This window comes from Chiloscyllium plagiosum, unplaced genomic scaffold, assembly GCF_037043375.1.
Source record: "Chiloscyllium plagiosum isolate Xiang-an unplaced genomic scaffold, Cpla_swu_hap1 HiC_scaffold_15, whole genome shotgun sequence".
Taxonomy (NCBI): Eukaryota; Metazoa; Chordata; class Chondrichthyes; order Orectolobiformes; family Hemiscylliidae; genus Chiloscyllium; species Chiloscyllium plagiosum.
In genome coordinates this window covers 6,252,608-6,272,912 of record NW_028270153.1, presented here as the reverse complement: position 1 = coordinate 6,272,912, position 20,305 = coordinate 6,252,608, and the positions used below count along the sequence as shown (strand labels likewise).

Below are 20,305 nucleotides of genomic sequence, written 5' to 3'. Positions count from 1 at the left end.
CTCTGTGATACTGAGAATGTGTGAGCTGTTACTGTCTGTTCTCTGATATTGAGAATGTGTGAGCTGTTACTGTACGTTCTGTGGTATTGAGAAAGTGTGAACTTTTACTGTATGTTCTGTGATACTGAGAATGTGTGAACTGTTACTGTGCAGTCTATGATGCTAAGGATGTGTGAACTATTACTGTACACTCTGTGGTATTGAGAACATGTGAACTGTTACTGTATGTTGTATGATATTGAGAATGTGTGAACTGTCACTGTACATAATATGATTTTTAGAATGTATGAACTGGTAATGTATGTTCTATGATATTGAGAATGTGTGAACTGTTACTGTATGTTCTGTGATACTGAGAATGTGTGAACTGTTACTGTGAGTTCTATGATATTAAGAATGTGTGAACTGTTACTGTGTGTTCTATGATATCGAGAATGTGTGAACTGTTACTGTGTGTTCTGGGATATTGAGAATGTGTGAACTGTTACTGTGCGCTCTGTGATATTGCGAAAGTATGAACTGTTACTGTATGTTCTGTTATACTGAGAATGTGTGAACTGTTACTGTAAGTTCTATGATATTGAGAATGTGTGAACTGTTACTGTACATTCTATGATATTGAGAATCTGTGAACTGTTACTTGATGTTCAGTTATATCGCAAATGTGTGAACTGTTACTGTATGTTCTACGATATTGAGAATGTGTGAACTGTTACTGTGTGTTCTGTGATATTGAGAATGTGTGAACTGTTACTGTACGCTCTGTGATAATGAGAAAGTGTGAACTGTTACTGTACGCTCTGTGATACTGAGAATCTGTGTGCTGTTACTGTACGCTCTGTGATATTGAGAATGTGTGATCTGTTACTCTACATTCTGTGATATTGAGAATGTGTGAACTGTTACTGTACACTCTGTGATATTAAGAATGTGTGAACTGTTACTGTATGTTCTATGATATTGAGAATATGAACTGCAACTTTGCATTCTATGATACTGAGAATGTGTGAACTGTTACGGTACATTCTATGATATTGAGAAAGTGTGAACTGTAAGTGTATTTTCTGTGATATTGAGAATGTGTGAACTATTAGTGTATGTTCTGTGATACTGAGAATGTGTGAGCTGTTACTGTACGTTCTCTGATATTGAGAATGTGTGAGCTGTTACTGTACGTTCTGTGGTATTGAGAAAGTGTGAACTTTTACTGTATGTTCTGTGATACTGAGAATGTGTGAGCTGTTACTCTGCATTCTACGATACTGAGAATGTGTGAACAGTTCCTGCATGTTCCATGACATTGAGAATGTGTGAACTGTTGCTGTATTTTCTGTGATACTGAGAATGTGTGAACTGTTACTGTATGTTCTATGATATTGAGAATGTGTGAACTGCTACTGTACGTTCTGTGATATTGAGAATGTGTGAACTGTTACTGTATGTTCTATGAGATTGAGAATGAGTGATCTCTAACTGTACATTCTATGATACTGAGAATGTGTGAACTGTTACTGTATTTTCTGTGATACTGAGAATGTGTGAACTGTTACTGTAAGTTCTATGATATTGAGAATGTGTGAACTGTTACTGTACACTCTGTGATATTGAGAATGTGTGAACTGTTACTGTATTTTCTTTAATACTGAGAAAGTGTGAACTGTTCCTGTACGTTCTATGATATTGGGAATGTGTGAATTGTTACTGTACATTCTGTGATACTGAGAATGTGTGAGTTGTTACTGTACATTCTATGAAATTGAGAAAGTGTGAACTGTTACTGTATTTTCTGTGATATTGAGAATGTGTGAACTGTTACTGTACACTCTGTGATACTGAGAATGTGTGAGCTGTTACTGTCCGTTCTCTGATATTGAGAATGTGTGAGCTGTTACTGTACGTTCTGTGGTATTGAGAAAGTGTGAACTTTTACTGTATGTTCTGTGATACTGAGAATGTGTGAACTGTTACTGTGCAGTCTATGATGCTAAGGATGTGTGAACTATTACTGTACACTCTGTGGTATTGAGAACATGTGAACTGTTACTGTATGTTGTATGATATTGAGAATGTGTGAACTGTCACTGTACATAATATGATTTTTAGAATGTATGAACTGGTAATGTATGTTCTATGATATTGAGAATGTGTGAACTGTTACTGTATGTTCTGTGATACTGAGAATGTGTGAACTGTTACTGTAAGTTCTATGATATTAAGAATGTGTGAACTGTTACTGTGTGTTCTATGATATCGAGAATGTGTGAACTGTTACTGTGTGTTCTGGGATATTGAGAATGTGTGAACTGTTACTGTGCGCTCTGTGATATTGCGAAAGTATGAACTGTTACTGTATGTTCTGTTATACTGAGAATGTGTGAACTGTTACTGTAAGTTCTATGATATTGAGAATGTGTGAACTGTTACTGTACATTCTATGATATTGAGAATCTGTGAACTGTTACTTGATGTTCAGTTATATCGCAAATGTGTGAACTGTTACTGTATATTCTACGATATTGAGAATGTGTGAACTGTTACTGTGTGTTCTGTGATATTGAGAATGTGTGAACTGTTACTGTACGCTCTGTGATAATGAGAAAGTGTGAACTGTTACTGTACGCTCTGTGATACTGAGAATCTGTGTGCTGTTACTGTACGCTCTGTGATATTGAGAATGTGTGATCTGTTACTCTACATTCTGTGATATTGAGAATGTGTGAACTGTTACTGTACACTCTGTGATATTGAGAATGTGTGAACTGTTACTGTATGTTCTATGATATTGAGAATATGAACTGCAACTTTGCATTCTATGATCCTGAGAATGTGTGAACTGTTACGGTACATTCTATGATATTGAGAAAGTGTGAACTGTAAGTGTATTTTCTGTGATATTGAGAATGTGTGAACTATTAGTGTATGTTCTGTGATACTGAGAATGTGTGAGCTGTTACTGTACGTTCTCTGATATTGAGAATGTGTGAGCTGTTACTGTACGTTCTGTGGTATTGAGAAAGTGTGAACTTTTACTGTATGTTCTGTGATACTGAGAATGTGTGAGCTGTTACTCTGCATTCTACGATACTGAGAATGTGTGAACAGTTCCTGCATGTTCCATGACATTGAGAATGTGTGAACTGTTGCTGTATTTTCTGTGATACTGAGAATGTGTGAACTGTTACTGTATGTTCTATGATATTGAGAATGTGTGAACTGCTACTGTACGTTCTGTGATATTGAGAATGTGTGAACTGTTACTGTATGTTCTATGAGATTGAGAATGAGTGATCTCTAACTGTACATTCTATGATACTGAGAATGTGTGAACTGTTACTGTATTTTCTGTGATACTGAGAATGTGTGAACTGTTACTGTAAGTTCTATGATATTGAGAATGTGTGAGATGTTTGCTGTACGTTCTATGATATTGAGAATGTGTGAACTGTTACTGTATTTTCTGTAATATTGAGAATGTGTGAACTGTTACTGTACACTCTGTGATATTGAGAATGTGTGAACTGTTACTGTATTTTCTTTAATACTGAGAAAGTGTGAACTGTTCCTGTACGTTCTATGATATTGGGAATGTGTGAGTTGTTACTGTACATTCTATGAAATTGAGAAAGTGTGAACTGTTACTGTATTTTCTGTGATATTGAGAATGTGTGAACTGTTACTGTACACTCTGTGATACTGAGAATGTGTGAGCTGTTACTGTACGTTCTCTGATATTGAGAATGTGTGAGCTGTTACTGTACGTTCTGTGGTATTGAGAAAGTGTGAACTTTTACTGTATGTTCTGTGATACTGAGAATGTGTGAACTGTTACTGTGCAGTCTATGATGCTAAGGATGTGTGAACTATTACTGTACACTCTGTGGTATTGAGAACATGTGAACTGTTACTGTATGTTGTATGATATTGAGAATGTGTGAACTGTCACTGTACATAATATGATTTTTAGAATGTATGAACTGGTAATGTATGTTCTATGATATTGAGAATGTGTGAACTGTTACTGTATGTTCTGTGATACTGAGAATGTGTGAACTGTTACTGTAAGTTCTATGATATTAAGAATGTGTGAACTGTTACTGTGTGTTCTATGATATTGAGAATGTGTGAACTGTTACTGTGTGTTCTGGGATATTGAGAATGTGTGAACTGTTACTGTGCGCTCTGTGATATTGCGAAAGTATGAACTGTTACTGTATGTTCTGTTATACTGAGAATGTGTGAACTGTTACTGTAAGTTCTATGATATTGAGAATGTGTGAACTGTTACTGTACATTCTATGATATTGAGAATCTGTGAACTGTTACTTGATGTTCAGTTATATCGCAAATGTGTGAACTGTTACTGTATGTTCTACGATATTGAGAATGTGTGAACTGTTACTGTGTGTTCTGTGATATTGAGAATGTGTGAACTGTTACTGTACGCTCTGTGATAATGAGAAAGTGTGAACTGTTACTGTACGCTCTGTGATATTGAAAATGTGTGATCTGTTACTCTACATTCTGTGATATTGAGAATGTGTGAACTGTTACTGTATGTTCTATGATATTGAGAATATGAACTGCAACTTTGCATTCTATGATACTGAGAATGTGTGAACTGTTACGGTACATTCTATGATATTGAGAAAGTGTGAACTGTAAGTGTATTTTCTGTGATATTGAGAATGTGTGAACTATTAGTGTATGTTCTGTGATACTGAGAATGTGTGAGCTGTTACTGTACGTTCTCTGATATTGAGAATGTGTGAGCTGTTGCTGTACGTTCTGTGGTATTGAGAAAGTGTGAACTTTTACTGTATGTTCTGTGATACTGAGAATGTGTGAGCTGTTACTCTGCATTCTACGATACTGAGAATGTGTGAACAGTTCCTGCATGTTCCATGACATTGAGAATGTGTGAACTGTTGCTGTATTTTCTGTGATACTGAGAATGTGTGAACTGTTACTCTATGTTCTATGATATTGAGAATGTGTGAACTGCTACTGTACGTTCTGTGATACTGAGAATGTGTGAACTGTTACTGTAAGTTCTATGATATTGAGAATGAGTGATCTGTTCTGTACATTCTATGATATTGAGAATGTGTGAACTGTTACTGTACACTCTGTGATATTGAGAATGTGTGAACTGTTCCTCTATGTTCTATGATATTGAGAATGAGTGATCTGTTACTGTACATTCTATGATATTGAGAATGTGTGAACTGTTACTGTATGTTCTGTGATATTGAGAATGTGTGAACTGTTACTGTACGTTCTATGATATTGAGCATGTGTGATCTGTTACTGTATGTTGTGTGATATTAACAAGGTTTGAACTGTTACTGTACGTTCTGTAATATCGAGAATGTGTGAATTGTCACTTTATGTTCATTATATTGAGAAAGTGTGAACTGTTACTGTACATTCTATGATATTGGGAATGTGTGAACTGTTACTGTATGTTCTATGATAATGCGAATGTGTAAGTTGTTACTGTATGTTCTGTGATATCGAGAATGTGTGAATTGTTCGGTATGTTCTGTGATATTAAGAATGTATTAACTGTTACTGTACATTCTATGATATTGAGAATGTGTGAACGGTTACTGTATGTTGTATGATATTGAGAAAGTGTAAACTTTTACTGTATTTTCTGTGATATTGAGAATGTGTGGACTGTTATGGTATGCTCTCTGATATTGAGAATGTGTGAACTGTTACTGTACACTCTGTGATATTGAGAATGTGTGAACTGTTCCTCTACGTTCTATGATATTGAGAATGTGTGAACAGTTACTGTATGTTGTATGATATTGAGAATGTGCGAACCGTTATGGTATGTTCTATGATATTGAGAATCTGTGGACTGTTACTGTACGTTCTGTGATATTGAGAAAGTGTGAACTGTTACTGTATTTTCTGTGATATTGAGAATGTGTGGACTGTTACGGTATGCTCTCTGATATTGAGAATGTGTGAACTGTTACTGTATGTTCTGTGATATTGAGAATGTGTGACCTGTTCCTCTACGTTCTATGATGTTGAGAATGTGTGAACTGTTACTGTATGTTCTGTGATGTTCTGTACAGTAACAGTTCACACTTTCTCAATATCAGAGAACATAACGTAACGGTTCAAACATTCTCAATATCACAGAACGTACAGTAACAGTCCACACATTCTCGATATCACAGAACATACAGTAACAACTTACACATTCGCATTATCATAGAACATACAGTAACAGTTCACACTTTCTCAATATAATGAACATACAGTGACAATTCACACATTCTCGATATTACAGAACGTACAGTAACAGTTCTCACATTGTCAATATCATAGAACGTACAGTAACAGTTCACACATTCTCAATATCACAGAACATACAGTAACAGTTCACACATTCTCAGTATCACAGAACGTACAGTAGCAGTTCACACATTCTCAGTATCACAGAACATACAGAACAGTTCACACATTCTCAGTATCACAGAACGTAGAGTAACAGTTCACACATTCTCAATATCACAGAACATACAGTAACAGTCCACACATTCTCAATATCACAGAACATACAGTAACAGTTCACACATTCTCAATATCACAGAACATACAGTAACAGTCCGCACATTCTCAATATCATAGAACATAGAGTAACAGTTCACACATTCTCAATATCACAGAACATACAGTAACAGTCCACACATTCTCAATATCACAGAGTGTACAGTAACAGTTCACACATTCTCAATATCACAGAACATACAGTAACAGTTCACACATTCTCAATATCACAGAAAATACAGGAACAGGTTACACTTTCTCAATATCATAGAATGTACAGTAACAGTTCACACATTCTCAATATCACAGAGTGTACAGTAACAGTTCACACATTCTCAATATCATAGAATGTAGAGGAACAGTTCACACATTCTCAATATCATAGAACATACAGTAACAGTCCACGCATTCTCAATACCACAGAAAATACAGTAAAGGTTTACACTTTCTCAATATCATAGAATGTACAGTAACAGTTCACACTTTCTCAATATCAGAGAACATAACGTAACGGTTCACACATTCTCAATATCACAGAACGTACAGTAACAGTCCACACATTCTCAATATCATAAAACATACCGTAACAGTTCACACATTCTCAATATCATACAATGTACAGTAACAGATCACTCATTCTCAATATCATAGAACTTACAGTACCAGTTCACACATTCTCAGTATCACAGAACGTACAGTAGCAGTTCACACATTCTCAGTATCACAGAACATACAGAACAGTTCACACATTCTCAGTATCACAGAACGTAGAGTAGCAGTTCACACATTCTCAATATCATAGAACATACAGTAACAGTTCACACATTCTCAGTATTACAGACAATACAGTAACAGTTCACACATTCTCAATATCACAGAACATACCGTAACAATTCACACATTCTCGATATCACAGAACATACAGTAACAACTTACACATTCGCATTATCATAGAACATACAGTAACAGTTCACACTTTCTCAATATAATGAACATACAGTGACAATTCACACATTCTCGATATTACAGAACGTACAGTAACAGTTCACACATTGTCAATATCATAGAACATACAGTAACAGTCCACACATTCTCAATATCAGAGAGCATACCGTAACAGTCCACACATTCTCAATATCACAGAAAATACAGTAACAGTTCACACTTTCTCAATATCACAGAACGTACAGTAACAGTCCACAGATTCTCAATATCATAGAACATACCGTAACGGTTCGCACATTCTCAATATCATACAACATACAGTAACTGTTCACACATTCTCAATATCATAGAACGTAGAGGAACAGTTCACACATTCTCAATATCACAGAGTGTACAGTAACAGTTCACACATTCTCAATATCAGAGAGCATACCATAACAGTCCACACATTCTCAATATCACAGAAAATACAGTAAAAGTTTACACTTTCTCAATATCATAGAATGTAGAGTAACTGTTACTCTACGTTCTGTGATATTGAGAAAGTGTGAACTGTTACTGTATGTTCTGTGATATTGAGAATGTGTGGACTGTTACTGTATGTTCTGTGATATTGAGAATGTGTGAACTGTTACTGTACACTCTGTGATACTGAGAATGTGTGAGCTGTTACTGTACGTTCTCTGATATTGAGAATGTGTGAGCTGTTACTGTACGTTCTGTGGTATTGAGAAAGTGTGAACTTTTACTGTATGTTCTGTGATACTGAGAATGTGTGAACTGTTACTGTGCAGTCTATGATGCTAAGGATGTGTGAACTATTACTGTACACTCTGTGGTATTGAGAACATGTGAACTGTTACTGTATGTTGTATGATATTGAGAATGTGTGAACTGTCACTGTACATAATATGATTTTTAGAATGTATGAACTGGTAATGTATGTTCTATGATATTGAGAATGTGTGAACTGTTACTGTATGTTCTGTGATACTGAGAATGTGTGAACTGTTACTGTAAGTTCTATGATATTAAGAATGTGTGAACTGTTACTGTGTGTTCTATGATATTGAGAATGTGTGAACTGTTACTGTGTGTTCTGGGATATTGAGAATGTGTGAACTGTTACTGTGCGCTCTGTGATATTGCGAAAGTATGAACTGTTACTGTATGTTCTGTTATACTGAGAATGTGTGAACTGTTACTGTAAGTTCTATGATATTGAGAATGTGTGAACTGTTACTGTACATTCTATGATATTGAGAATCTGTGAACTGTTACTTGATGTTCAGTTATATCGCAAATGTGTGAACTGTTACTGTATGTTCTACGATATTGAGAATGTGTGAACTGTTACTGTGTGTTCTGTGATATTGAGAATGTGTGAACTGTTACTGTACGCTCTGTGATAATGAGAAAGTGTGAACTGTTACTGTACGCTCTGTGATATTGAAAATGTGTGATCTGTTACTCTACATTCTGTGATATTGAGAATGTGTGAACTGTTACTGTACACTCTGTGATATTGAGAATGTGTGAACTGTTACTGTATGTTCTATGATATTGAGAATATGAACTGCAACTTTGCATTCTATGATACTGAGAATGTGTGAACTGTTACGGTACATTCTATGATATTGAGAAAGTGTGAACTGTAAGTGTATTTTCTGTGATATTGAGAATGTGTGAACTATTAGTGTATGTTCTGTGATACTGAGAATGTGTGAGCTGTTACTGTACGTTCTCTGATATTGAGAATGTGTGAGCTGTTACTGTACGTTCTGTGGTATTGAGAAAGTGTGAACTTTTACTGTATGTTCTGTGATACTGAGAATGTGTGAGCTGTTACTCTGCATTCTACGATACTGAGAATGTGTGAACAGTTCCTGCATGTTCCATGACATTGAGAATGTGTGAACTGTTGCTGTATTTTCTGTGATACTGAGAATGTGTGAACTGTTACTCTATGTTCTATGATATTGAGAATGTGTGAACTGCTACTGTACGTTCTGTGATACTGAGAATGTGTGAACTGTTACTGTAAGTTCTATGATATTGAGAATGAGTGATCTGTTCTGTACATTCTATGATATTGAGAATGTGTGAACTGTTACTGTACACTCTGTGATATTGAGAATGTGTGAACTGTTCCTCTATGTTCTATGATATTGAGAATGAGTGATCTGTTACTGTACATTCTATGATATTGAGAATGTGTGAACTGTTACTGTATGTTCTGTGATATTGAGAATGTGTGAACTGTTACTGTACGTTCTATGATATTGAGCATGTGTGATCTGTTACTGTATGTTGTGTGATATTAACAAGGTTTGAACTGTTACTGTACGTTCTGTAATATCGAGAATGTGTGAATTGTCACTTTATGTTCATTATATTGAGAAAGTGTGAACTGTTACTGTACATTCTATGATATTGGGAATGTGTGAACTGTTACTGTATGTTCTATGATAATGCGAATGTGTAAGTTGTTACTGTATGTTCTGTGATATCGAGAATGTGTGAATTGTTCGGTATGTTCTGTGATATTAAGAATGTATTAACTGTTACTGTACATTCTATGATATTGAGAATGTGTGAACGGTTACTGTATGTTGTATGATATTGAGAAAGTGTAAACTTTTACTGTATTTTCTGTGATATTGAGAATGTGTGGACTGTTATGGTATGCTCTCTGATATTGAGAATGTGTGAACTGTTACTGTACACTCTGTGATATTGAGAATGTGTGAACTGTTCCTCTACGTTCTATGATATTGAGAATGTGTGAACAGTTACTGTATGTTGTATGATATTGAGAATGTGCGAACCGTTATGGTATGTTCTATGATATTGAGAATCTGTGGACTGTTACTGTACGTTCTGTGATATTGAGAAAGTGTGAACTGTTACTGTATTTTCTGTGATATTGAGAATGTGTGGACTGTTACGGTATGCTCTCTGATATTGAGAATGTGTGAACTGTTACTGTATGTTCTGTGATATTGAGAATGTGTGACCTGTTCCTCTACGTTCTATGATGTTGAGAATGTGTGAACTGTTACTGTATGTTCTGTGATGTTCTGTACAGTAACAGTTCACACTTTCTGAATATCAGAGAACATAACGTAACGGTTCAAACATTCTCAATATCACAGAACGTACAGTAACAGTCCACACATTCTCGATATCACAGAACATACAGTAACAACTTACACATTCGCATTATCATAGAACATACAGTAACAGTTCACACTTTCTCAATATAATGAACATACAGTGACAATTCACACATTCTCGATATTACAGAATGTACAGTAACAGTTCTCACATTGTCAATATCATAGAACGTACAGTAACAGTTCACACATTCTCAATATCACAGAACATACAGTAACAGTTCACACATTCTCAATATCACAGAACATACAGTAACAGTTCACACATTCTCAGTATCACAGAACGTACAGTAGCAGTTCACACATTCTCAGTATCACAGAACATACAGAACAGTTCACACATTCTCAGTATCACAGAACGTAGAGTAACAGTTCACACATTCTCAATATCACAGAACATACAGTAACAGTCCACACATTCTCAATATCACAGAACATACAGTAACAGTTCACACATTCTCAATATCACAGAACATACAGTAACAGTCCACACATTCTCAATATCATAGAACATAGAGTAACAGTTCACACATTCTCAATATCACAGAACATACAGTAACAGTCCACACATTCTCAATATCACAGAGTGTACAGTAACAGTTCACACATTCTCAATATCACAGAACATACAGTAACAGTTCACACATTCTCAATATCACAGAAAATACAGGAACAGGTTACACTTTCTCAATATCATAGAATGTACAGTAACAGTTCACACATTCTCAATATCACAGAGTGTACAGTAACAGTTCACACATTCTCAATATCATAGAATGTAGAGGAACAGTTCACACATTCTCAATATCATAGAACATACAGTAACAGTCCACGCATTCTCAATACCACAGAAAATACAGTAAAGGTTTACACTTTCTCAATATCATAGAATGTACAGTAACAGTTCACACTTTCTCAATATCAGAGAACATAACGTAACGGTTCACACATTCTCAATATCACAGAACGTACAGTAACAGTCCACACATTCTCAATATCATAAAACATACCGTAACAGTTCACACATTCTCAATATCATACAATGTACAGTAACAGATCACTCATTCTCAATATCATAGAACTTACAGTACCAGTTCACACATTCTCAGTATCACAGAACGTACAGTAGCAGTTCACACATTCTCAGTATCACAGAACATACAGAACAGTTCACACATTCTCAGTATCACAGAACGTAGAGTAGCAGTTCACACATTCTCAATATCATAGAACATACAGTAACAGTTCACACATTCTCAGTATTACAGACAATACAGTAACAGTTCACACATTCTCAATATCACAGAACATACCGTAACAATTCACACATTCTCGATATCACAGAACATACAGTAACAACTTACACATTCGCATTATCATAGAACATACAGTAACAGTTCACACTTTCTCAATATAATGAACATACAGTGACAATTCACACATTCTCGATATTACAGAACGTACAGTAACAGTTCACACATTGTCAATATCATAGAACATACAGTAACAGTCCACACATTCTCAATATCAGAGAGCATACCGTAACAGTCCACACATTCTCAATATCACAGAAAATACAGTAACAGTTCACACTTTCTCAATATCACAGAACGTACAGTAACAGTCCACAGATTCTCAATATCATAGAACATACCGTAACGGTTCGCACATTCTCAATATCATACAACATACAGTAACTGTTCACACATTCTCAATATCATAGAACGTAGAGGAACAGTTCACACATTCTCAATATCACAGAGTGTACAGTAACAGTTCACACATTCTCAATATCAGAGAGCATACCATAACAGTCCACACATTCTCAATATCACAGAAAATACAGTAAAAGTTTACACTTTCTCAATATCATAGAATGTAGAGTAACTGTTACTCTACGTTCTGTGATATTGAGAAAGTGTGAACTGTTACTGTATGTTCTGTGATATTGAGAATGTGTGGACTGTTACTGTATGTTCTGTGATATTGAGAATGAGTGAACTGTTACTGTACACTCTGTGATATTGAGAATGTGTGAACTGTTACTGTATGTTCTATGATGTTGCTGACTTACCCGTTGTCCTTGTGGGCCCTGGGCACCTGGCAGTCCAACATCTCCTTGAGACCCCTATGGAGGTTACAGGCAAATAACTCAAGTCAGACCACACTCAGGTGCATTGATGAGAAAGCTCAGTACAACGATTCTCCACAGTATGCCCAATTAATTTCATTCCCGAACACCCCTCTCATAATGCCGTTCTAAATCCATTCGGGACATCAGGAAAGAGACTTACTCAGGAACGTGTCTCTTGTTCCGGCAAACTCATTCAGTTTCATGGCTATCTGTTCTCTCGTTGTGAAGTACTGGACTGAAATCCATTCTTTCAACCACAGCCAAGGTCCAATTTTGACTTGTCAGGCCCAATGGATTGCAAGGGATGATGGCTACCTAGTATTGTTATCACCAAAGTGTTAAGCCAAGAACCCAGGTAATGTTCTGGCCATGTGGGATCAAATCTGCTGTAGCAGATGGCAGAATTTGAATTCAACATAAATCTGGAATTAAGAAGCTAACAATGACCATGAACTCATTGTCAGAAAATTCCATTTGGTTCACAGATATACTTCAAGGAAACTGCCCTCCTTACCTGCTCTGGCCCAAGTGTGACTCCAGACCCACACCAATGTGGTTGACTCTTGGGCAATTAGGGATGGACAATAAGTGCTAGTCTACCCAGCAACACCCTCATCTGTTTTTTAAATGCTTTAAGAAAACTCCATGTGAAAGTCAACTGTACTGCTGTGGGTCTGCAGCCAAGATAGGCCAGACCAGTGAAGGATAACAAATTTCCTTGCCTCATTCCTGAATCATTGAGTTTTTATAACAATTAATGATGTGGAGGTGTCAGTGTTGGAATAGGGTGGACAAGGTTAAAAATCCCACACCAGGTTATGCTTCAACAGGTTTATTTGGATGTACAAGATTTCGGAGCTTCCTGATGAAGGAGCAACGCTCTGAAAGCTTGCACTTCCAAATAAACCTTTCGGAGTATAACCTGGTGCTGTGTGATTGTTAACCATAACAATTCATGGTAACTGCATGGTCAGCATCATGGAGATTAGTTTTTGATTGAAGAATTAGTAATTTAATTCAAAATTCCAGCAGCTGCCATGTGGGGATTTGAACCCATTCCTTCAGAACTTTGGCCTTGAACTCTGGATTAACAAACACTGTATGTTGGCAAACGGCTTCAAGGAATATGGGAAGAATCTGAGTAAAATAGATACAGTGGACCGAATGACCTCCTTCTATACTGTAAAAATCTATACTGCATTTCTAAGCAACAATGAAGAGACTGAAGCAGCTGAATAGCTGGTGAGCTAGTGTTCTCACACAAGAAACTGATGTGTATAATGTGATGTTTGTGGTTAGCCTGTTCAGAGCTAACTGGAGGGCAAGATGTACTAGACTTAGTGTTGTGCAGTGAGATAGGATTGATTAATGATTTGATCAGGAATACTACCCTAGGTAGCAGGGACAAAATATGATTGGATTTTATACTCAGTTTGAGAGAGAGAGGAGTGGTTCTAACACCATTTTAAAATATTTAAATAAGGGGATTTATGAGGGCATGAAAACAGAGCTGTCTAAAGTGAACTGGCAAATTAGGTTAAAGGAATCACAATGGAGATGCAGGGACAAATAAAGGATATTTCAACACACACAGAAGAGATATAACCCCAGGATTAAGAAAAGCTCCGAATATGGGCCCATCATCGTGGTTAATGAGGAAATGTTAAAGATTATATCAAACCTAAGGAAAAAGCATATCATTGTGAAAAGATAGGTACCACATCAGAAGGTGTAAAGATAGCAAAGAATGACCCAAACAAATTGCTAAAAAGGGAAAATTGGAGTATAAGAGAAAGCTAGCCAGAAAATAAAATAGATACTAAGAGTTTGTATAATTATTTTAAAAAGAGAAGAATTAACAAAGTGAACACTGAACTTACAGAAATGAAATTTGGAAATTCAGAATGGAAATGGCAGTCAATGAATCTACAAGATGGTAATGCTCTTCTTCAGGAATGGAGGTGGGGTAGGGGAGCTGCAGAACTGAACAGGTATTTTGTATCAGCCTTCACTACAATGATAATGTGGAGGTGCCGATGTTGAACTGGGGTGGACAAAGTCAGAAGTCACAGGACACCAGGTTATAGTGGTTTATTTGAAAATCACAAGCTTTCTGAGTGCTGCCCCTTCGTCAGGTGAAGCTCTCTTTATCTGCAGCTCCCCTGCCCCCACCTCCACTCCTGAAGTTGAGCATAAACTCCTGGCATTGCCATCTTGTAGATTCATTGACTGACAGGGTTGGAAAGTTCCAGATAGTTGAAAATGTTTGCAGTGCAGAATAATTTGCAGTTAAGGGCAAGCTGGATAAAGACATGAGGGACGAAGGAGTGGGAGGGTATGTAATCGGTGGGGGGGGTGAGGGGAAGATGAGCTGGGAATACTATCAGTGGAGCTAAGGCCTGTTGGTGATTCTAGGTGATAAATATTGCGCCTGTGTGACACAGAACTAATCGCTCTTTTGTCTTGAATAGGATGTAACCTACAGCTGTTAACCCTGCAATCTCTGCCTAGTGAGAGCCACAGGAAATGAAACACTGCTTACCGGATCGCCAATCCTCCCCGGCTCCTGTGAATCAAGAAAGAGAAACACAACAATGAGCAAATTCTAATGATCCAGTTATTCCACTTCCATTATTCCATTTCTTTGGAAATGTTCTCCATCCACCCTCATCTCTGTTCCACAATAATGCTGATATCATGCTCCACAATGTTACTGACACCATACTCCACAATATTACTCAACCCAAGTTGCACAATATTACTGACACCAGTGAACCTGGGGATAAACAACAGGATAAATACCTGAGGTGGGGGAGGGTGTGTGGATCCAGGAGCTGAGGCTAACGTTGCTGCTCCGGAGGTGATCTTATGGCTCAAACAGTGACAAAGGCTTTCCTGCTCAGGAAGCAGGGTTTGCAGACTGAGTGAACAGTGTCCACAGAGAGATAAGGTACTTACTTTTTTCATTGTATTTTGTGAGGAATGGACAGAGAGAGTGAGAGACCTGAGTTTGGTGACTACTGGTTTAGGTGTGTGATCAGTTCCTGAATTATTGTCTACAGTGGATAAGGTTGAATTAGTCGATAGGATTCACAATGGCAGAAGAACTCAGCTCCACGGAATCTGCCTCCTGCAATATGTGGGAAATCAGAGAGACGTCCATGGACTAAGTGTACAGAAAGTATATTCAGCTGCAGCTCCTGATATTTTGAATGGAGCACCAGGAATGCGGATGGACTCACTGTGGAGAATCCATGAGTCTGAGGATGTCATAGATAGGACATTTAGCAAGCTGGTCACACAGACAGAAAACGTGATCATTCCCTTCTCAAACAGGAACATCCTAAAATAGGGTCTCAGGCAGCAGCCAGGTCAGTGGCAGCACAACTGCCTCTGTTCCACAACAGGGAGGGTCGAGTGGTGCTCAATGCTGAGCACTGTTGCCTCACAGCACCAGGGTCCCAGCTGACATGCCATCCTCGGGTGACTGTGTAGAGTTTGCACATTTTCCTTGTGCCTGCTTGTGTTTCCTCTCACAGCCCAAAGATGTACAGGTTAGGTGAATTGACCATGCTAAGTTGCCCATAGTATCCAGAGATGTGCAGGCTGGAAATGCAGGGTTACAAGGATAGGGAAGGGGTCTGGGTGGGATGCTCTTCAGAGGGTCAACGTGGACTCAATACACCAAATAGCCTACTTCCACACTGTAGGGATTCTATCAAGTGAGGATGAGTAGTAAACGATGATAAGGACCCTATAGTCAGGGATACAGATAGGCATTTCTGTGGCTGCAAGGGGGACTCCAGGATTGAGTTTTGCCTCCCTGGTGTCAGGGTCAAGAATAGCTCTGAGTACAGGATGTCTTGAAGTGTGAGGTTGAGCAGCCAGAGGTTGTGGTCCATATTGGTACCAACAATATAAGCAAAAAGAGAAATGAGATCCTGCTAATGGAGTTCAGGTAGGAAAAGCAGGACCTCGGTGGTTATAATCCCAGGATTACTTAGTGTAGCACGTGCAAGTGAGGTGAGGAAATAGGACGATAGTACAGTTAAATACGTGGCTGAAGAGTTGGAAGGCCTTCAGGTACGTGGATCATTGGGATGTCTTCCTGGGCAGGTGGGAGTTGTACAAGGAGAATGGATTGCACCTAAACTCGAGGAGCACCAATATCCTGGCAGTGAAGTTTGCTAGTGCCACTTGAAAGGAGTGGCAGTGGGTTGGCAACCAGAACAGTAGTTGAAACTTTATTGCTGGAACAGCACAGCAGGTCAGGCAGCATCCAGGGAACAGGAGATTCGACGTTTCGGGCACAGGCCCTTCTTCATTCCTGAAGAAGGGCCTGTGCCCGAAACGTCGAATCTCCTGTTCCCTGGATGCTGCCTGACCTGCTGTGCTGTTCCAGCAATAAAGTTTCAACTTTGATCTCCAGCATCTGCAGACCTCACTTTCTCCAACCAGAACAGTAGGTCAGCAAGTAAACATCCGAGGCTAAAGCCAGTAAGACTAAGAGGAAGAACAGAGAGGGAGAGGTTGCTGGACCTCTCAAGTGCATTTGTTCTAGTGTTCTAGTGGTAAAGTGGATAAACTTGCAGCTTACATTAATACGTGGAACAATGATTTTGTAGATATATTACAGAGACTTGGATGAGAGACGGACAGGGCTGGCACCTTGACATTCCAGGATTTAGCTGTCTCAGGCTAGATACAGAAGGATGTAAAAGAGTTGAGGGAACGTGTTACATGCTAGGGAGAATATCACAGCTGTACAGAGAGAGGACACCTTGGAGGGCTTATCCGTAAGGCCATTTGGGTATAGCTCGGGAATAGGAAATGTGCAAACACTTTGATGGGATTGTACTATAGGACTCCCAAGAACCAACAGGTGGTAGAGGAGCGATATGAGAGATATGTGGACAGATTATGGAAAAATGTGAAAACAACAGGCTTCTTGAGTTGGGTGATTTTAACTTCCCCTATATTGTCTGGGACTTCCTTAGTGCTAAGGGCTTGGATGGGGAGGTGAAATTTGTTAGGTGTGTCCAGGTTGGTCTTTTGAAACAATATGTAAATCTTCCATCTCTAGAAGGGGCCATACCATTCCCCCTGGAATTGGGAAATGAGCCCAGTCAGATGACTGAGTTTCAGTCAGGGAGCATTTCAGGAACAGTGACCATAGTTCTGAAACTCTTCAGTTACTTATGGATAAGGATGAGTGGATGAAAGTGCTAAACAACCACAATATTAGACAGGAACTGGGGAATGTAGATCAGAAATGTTGAGGGTAAATCCACACCTGGCCAATTGATTAAAGTTCAGGGGCAGTATGTTCCTGTGAGAATTAAGGAATCTTGGATGACAAAGAAATTGAGAGATTTTAGTCAAAAAGCAAAAGGGAAATGAAGGCAGAGCTCTCGAAGAATACAGAGAAAGCAGGAAAACACTCAAAGAGGAGTTAGGAGATTTAAAAAGGGAAATGAAATATAGTTTGCAAAAAGGATTAAAGAAAATCTCAAGGCATTTCCACAAATATAAAGAGCAAGAGGGTAGCTAGGGAAAGGGTAGATTCACTTGAGGACAGAGGAGGGAGTTTATTCAAGGAGCTGGAGGAAGTGGGTGAGGTCCTTAACAAATACTTCACATCATTATTCACAAAGGAGAAGAACATGGTGGATGGTGAGTCTCAGAAGGAGTGTGTTGATATTCTAGGGCACATCGATATAGGAAAGGAGGTGTTAGGTTTTCTTTATAAAGCAGGAAGATGGACAAGACCCCTGGACCTGAAATGATCAATCCCAGAATGCTGAGCGAGGTTGGGGGAAAATTGCTGGGCCATTGCACGAAATCTTTGTCTCCTCTTTAGTCATAGGAGAGGTTCCAGAGCACTGGAGAATAGCCAATGTTGTTCCTTCATTTAAGAAAGATAACAAGTATAATTAAGGAAATTACACACTGTTAAGTCTTATGTCAGCGATAGGGAAATTATTGGAGATGGTTCTTAGGGACAGGAATTGCTCACTATTGGAAAAATATGGAGTTATTAATGATATGCAGCATGGCTCAGTGCTGGAGGAGGGCTGTTTTCAATTTTTTGAGGAAGTGACAAAAATGATTGATGAGGGCAAGGTGGTAGATGTTGTCCATAGAGATGTTAGCAAGGCCTTTGACAAGGCGGATATAACAGGTTAAGTCACATGGGATCTGTGGTAAGTTATTAAGATAGATACAACACTGGCTGAGTCTTGAAAAAACAGAGAGGAGCAGTGGAAGGATGTTTTTCAGACTGGAGATCTGTGATCATGATGTTCCACAGGGATCAGTGCTGGGACTCTTGTTGTTTTTAATGATTTGGAGAAGGTTGTAGGTGCTCTGATTAGTAAGTTTGTGGATGACACAAAGACTGGGGGAGGCTGTGGATAGTGAGAAGGATTGCCAGAGGATACAGCAGGATATAGACTTGGGCAGAGAAATAGCAGAAGGAATTTATTATGAACAAATGCAAGGTGGTGCACTTATAAAGACCCTAAGCAAGAGGGAAGTAAACAGTAAATGGCAGAACATTAGTACATTAATATTCAGAAGAATGTGGCCATAAAGGGGTCAGTTCCCTGAAAGTGACAACACAAGTGCATAAGGTAGTGATGGATGTTCGCCTTCTTTGGTCAGGGTATGGCAAGTTCTCTTGCAGCTGTATAGGACTATAGTTAGGCCCCGTTTGGAAAGTTGCATGTGGTTCTGTTTGCCACACAACCAGAAGGACGTGGAGGGTTTGGTGAGAGCACTGAAACAGTTTACCAGCATGTTGCCTGGTTTGGAGGGTATCAGTTACGAAGAAAGATTGGACAAGCTTGGTTAATTTTCACTTGAACATCAAAGGATGAGAGGGTGACCTGATAGAAGTTTATAAAATTATGAGCAGGATGGATAGAATGGATAGTCAGAGCTTTTTATCCTTTATTGTCATATTACTGTCACTATGTATTACTCTCGCCATGCTTCACAATATTACTGTCACCGTGCTTCACAATATTACTGATGCCATGTATCATAATATTACTCTCACCATGCTCCACAATATTACTAACAGCATGTTTCACAATATTACTGACACCTTAAATAATAACATTACTGACACCATGCTTCACAATGTTTTTGTCACTATGTTACACAATATTACTGACATCATGCTCCACCTTATTAACATTACTGACATCATATTCTATAATATCACTGACCTCAAGTTCCACAATATTACTGAAACCACACCCCACAATATTATTGATGTGGAGGGGCTGGTGTTGGACTGGGGTAGATAGTGTTAAAAATCACACAATACCAGGTTATAGTCCAACAGGTTTATTTGGAAGCACTAGCTTTCAGAGCACTGCTTCTTCATCAGGTAGGTAGTCATCAGGTAGTAAAGGTAGTACTTTCAAATAAACCTGTTGGACTATAATATGGTGTCATGTGATTTTTAACTATA

The 20,305-nt window shown here is 38.2% G+C and overlaps 1 protein-coding gene across 1 annotated transcript in view; it reads right to left on the bottom strand.

Annotated features, from left to right (window-relative positions):
- col9a3 (collagen, type IX, alpha 3) overlaps window positions 1-20,305 on the bottom strand; it is a 287,297-nt gene that overhangs the window by 209,036 nt on the left and 57,956 nt on the right. Inside the window, exons 7-8 of the mRNA XM_043710900.2 lie at window positions 15,368-15,391; window positions 12,766-12,819 (exon numbers count right to left, since the gene is read on the bottom strand). Coding sequence (XP_043566835.2) covers window positions 12,766-12,819; window positions 15,368-15,391 — 78 coding nt within the window. The remainder of the gene's footprint in view (window positions 1-12,765; window positions 12,820-15,367; window positions 15,392-20,305) is intronic.